At 37.2% G+C, this 3,713-nt stretch overlaps 1 protein-coding gene across 3 annotated transcripts; it reads right to left on the reverse strand.

Moving 5' to 3' along the window:
• Window positions 1-214: 214 nt before the first annotated feature.
• Window positions 215-3,352, reverse strand: LOC103332303 (Shugoshin C terminus). 3 transcript variants are annotated; one of them, XM_008235030.3, is made up of 12 exons: window positions 3,182-3,352; window positions 2,481-2,656; window positions 2,350-2,387; window positions 2,136-2,244; window positions 2,010-2,033; window positions 1,833-1,901; window positions 1,711-1,752; window positions 1,520-1,616; window positions 1,381-1,438; window positions 1,085-1,288; window positions 790-993; window positions 215-698 (listed from the first exon to the last, which is right to left on the reverse strand). In XM_008235030.3, exons 1-12 carry the CDS (start codon window positions 3,222-3,224, stop codon window positions 410-412), a joined length of 1,353 nt encoding a protein of 450 aa, XP_008233252.2. In that variant the 5' UTR covers window positions 3,225-3,352; the 3' UTR covers window positions 215-409. The 3 variants fall into 3 exon arrangements, with proteins under 3 accessions (XP_008233252.2, XP_088909321.1, XP_088909322.1); XM_089053195.1 differs by having other exon boundaries at window positions 2,481-2,690; window positions 3,182-3,320; XM_089053196.1 differs by having other exon boundaries at window positions 2,481-2,695; window positions 3,182-3,314.
• Between the last annotated feature and the right edge of the window lie 361 nt (window positions 3,353-3,713).

The raw sequence follows: 3,713 nt of genomic DNA on the forward strand, positions 1-3,713 counted from the left end.
ATTCACATTTATTTATTTGTGATTCAATAAACATATCTTTTCTAGAGTTGGACTTAAGTTGGAGCTTCTTTTTAAACTAAATCAGCGACGAATTGAGGCGATTTCTTCAATAAGCTCTCGCATGTGAACATTTTTAACATACAACTACTTAGGTAATTTGGTTAGAACATAGTACTGCAATGATGGAGTAATACAGCAATAGGATTGAGCATTCTAAACGAACATCTGCTGATGATATTAAGAGAAACCAGATCAGCATGAAACTTTACAAGTTTAGAAGCATTTATCCTAAAGAGAGTAATTTTATATCACAAGACTATATCAAAAGGCACAAAGACAGGAGATGACAATTACGTGTTTGCTTTTTATGTTACCAAAAGAATGTAGTGCCAAGTTGAGAATAACTGACTCAGAAATCTCTCCGCATCTTCACTTTAATTGAAATTTCCTTGTATGACGTGATCTTCTCAGCTGCTCGTCGCAGTGGCCTTGTAGATGATCTTCGACATTCCTGACCTTCAGATCTTGGGGCACTGTATCCTTCATCCTCTTTTTCCACTGAAGAACACGTTGGACCATTTTCATGAACCACATTATCACATAGAGACACAGGAAATTTGTCGCCGTTGGTCTCAACCGAGTCTTCAGTTGCTTCCTGTTCTTCAGTTTTAAACCTTGCAGACTGCCTTGTCAAACGTCTATTAGGAAACCATAAAGAATTTGTAAATATAGTGAAAACCTACTGAAAATATATACTTGCTTAAAACAATCAAACATACACCAACAAACCTTTTGTTTTCAGGCTTCTCCTTAGCTTGGACTGCTTCAATAGTAGGAGTTTCTTTTTCTAGTAATGAACATGTTGGACCACTTTCATGAACCACGTTATCATGTAGAGGATAGACAGGAAATTTGTTGCCGTTGGTTTCAAACAATTCTTCAGTTGCATCCCGTTCTTCAGTTTTAAACCTCGCAGATTGCCTTGTCAAACGTCTATTAGGAAACCATAAAGAACTTGTAAATAAAGTGAAAACCTACTGAAAGTATATACTTGCTCAAAGCAATCAGACATACATCAACAAACCTTTTGTTGCCAGGCTTCTCTTTAGCTTGGATTGCTTCAATAGTAGGATCTTTTTTTTCCACTAATGAACATATTGGACCACTTTCATGAACCACATTATCACATAGAGGAGAGACAGGAACTTTTTCACCATTGGTCTCAAACAAATCTTCAGTTGCTTCCCGTTCTTCAGTTTTAAACCTTGCAGACTGCCTTCTCAAACGTCTATTATGAAACCATAAAGCATGTGTAAATAAAGTGAAATACCACTGAAAACTTGTACTTGCATAAAGTAATCAAAACATAAACAAACAAACCTTTTGTTGTCAGCCTTCTCTTTAACTTGGACTACTTCAACAGTAGGAGTGCCCAAAGCTGCATGCAAATAAATATGTGAAAAATGTTAGCACAGTATCAAGATCCCAGAAAACAATGAGACGCCAAGTTAGTATTTACACAGATTGTTTGGTTGTCGTTCCCTTTTGGTACAAGACCCATTCTCCTTGTCTTCTTGCAAGGACTCCCCTGCCTCAGCATACTTAGCTGAATATACCTAAGGGTAGTGAAAGGAAATATGTAAACAATAAATAGGTCAATGAAAACTTTCAAAGTTTAATTAAGAAACCACACAGGCATCCACAAAGTACCTCATTTTCTGTATTTTGGCATGTTCCTCTTTTCTCTCTCTCCTAGGAACACGGGTTTACAATTCAATAACAAAGTCTATAACCTTACAAAACTGGCTAAAGTCTTAAGTAGATAAACTGACCTCAGCCTCCAGTTTTCTCACTTTGAGCAAACCATTTCTGCATGCAAGTTCGTGCTGGAGTGCCTTTAACTGAAAAGTAAAAATAGATCATTGTTACTTCATGCTAATTTACTTGAATTTAAAATAGAAAGTGAAGGCATACACTATTCAGACTTCATCAGTAGAAACATGACTTACCCTATCTTTACCTGAATTGAGTTCCTGCAAAATCGAAGTAGAAAACCAATTCTAAAATCAGTTGATGAAATTAAGAGGCATCTTGGTAGATTTGAATGATCAACAACTAAAATGTGCAAAAAGTACCCCTAACATCTGGCTATTTGCTTGGGCAAGTTGCAAATTCTGTTGCTGTACTTTTTGCAGTTTGATTCTCAAGCTCTGTAACTCTATTCTGCTCAATTCAATGATTTTGCTTCCAAATAGAATTAAGGAAACCGAAGAAGCAAAACATGCCAAACCAGATTAGGAATATCAATCAGAGAAATACACAATAAGTAATATAGATAGCCAAGGATACTTTCTGTCAGCAAGAAGTTTCATCAGTGTCCCATTTTCCTGTGGATTTAGCAAAACCAAAGTAAGCTAAACCAACTACATCATCAACTTATTTAGATACAGGGATTATGAGAGATGCAACTAAGAATGTACCTTCTGTAGATTGTCAACATACTCTTTATTTGTAAGTGAGTCAAATTGCTGCTTCACCTGTTGGATTGCTGGTTTAGGCTGCTGATGCAGCAAGTTGCTTATATCAGCAAGCCTCTTCCTCGAGGTGCTTCCAATTGAAGATCCCTTCGCTATTTTCCCTCCTTTTATCTTGTTATCTACACCAAATACCTCTGTCATTTTCAGCAAAGCCTAACCTTGCAAAAAGCCCAATCCATAATTGGATACCATGAAATCAAAGAAGAAGTATACGAGAATTCCCAAATAATGGAAAGCTCCCCCGACTCAGTCAAGTAGCTACACTAGCTAGCTGCAGTTAAAAAAGTCTTCTTTTCCTACATTTTCTCAGTAATCAAACAGAACTTATCTCAAACTCCAACAAATTTCCACTAGATTCTACACAAATGAACCCTAGAAAACCTCGATAGCTCCAAACGATTCTCAGAACTTCAACAAATCCTAGCCCTATGAATCACAACCAGCACAAGAATTCGCGGTTGCAGTTTCACAAACCGTAACCCTCAAACATTAATTGTTAATCAAGAAATGAAGCTATACCGCAAAATCCAATGTTTATTCATGTTGATACACAAACACTAGCAGAAGATCGTTCTTCAAATAACCTCAAAAGGACTAAAACAAATACAAACAGCTCAAAGAAAATCATAATTGGAGAAATTTACCTCCGGCACCGCTTTCTGTGCCACGAACGATGAGACCTTCCATCGTGAAACCCGAGCTGAAGCCCTAATCTCTCTTTCTTTCTCTCTCTAAAATCTCATTTCCTGCGACTGTGAGATGTGATGAAAAGAAACGCCGTCGTTGGACAGTATTGGAAATTGAATAAGGAGGGAAAGAGAGACTGGGGGAAGATTAAATTCGTAAATATGTTGTGATAGGCTCGGGACACCTACGGCTTTCCGAAGCTAATATCAGCCTCGGAGGACCAGAACTCAAATCAAATTGGGCCAATGGCCCAAAACAATCCCATTGGGCCCAACTCAATTCCATTTGTTAAGACCTAGCCCAAAAAAGAAAATACCCAATTCGTCAACCCAAATAAATAAAAAATGTGACAAGTATCATTGTATGTATAGGGAAGAGGTTTGCTTAGAACAGTTGTCCGCTATTTCTAGCGAAATGTTAATAGTTGATGCATGTCAACCTCATTCTGTGATTTGTATACCACTAAAGTTAGTATTAATAGTACTTAAT

This window comes from Prunus mume, linkage group LG5 (genome assembly GCF_029339155.1).
Source record: "Prunus mume cultivar Tortuosa linkage group LG5, ASM2933915v1, whole genome shotgun sequence".
In the NCBI taxonomy this organism is placed as follows: Eukaryota; Viridiplantae; Streptophyta; class Magnoliopsida; order Rosales; family Rosaceae; genus Prunus; species Prunus mume.

Excerpts from the sequence above, each read along its gene's own strand:
- LOC103332303 (XM_008235030.3), bottom strand. The coding sequence starts at position 3,224 with ATGGAAGGTCTCATCGTTCGTGGCACAGAAAGCGGTGCCGGAG. Across the intron at positions 2,245-2,349 it reads AAACTTCTTGCTGACAGAAA|CAAAATCATTGAATTGAGCA; the intron begins GTATCCTTGGCT and ends TCTATTTGGAAG. Across the intron at positions 1,753-1,832 it reads TGAGAAAACTGGAGGCTGAG|GAGAGAGAGAAAAGAGGAAC; the intron begins GTCAGTTTATCT and ends CCGTGTTCCTAG.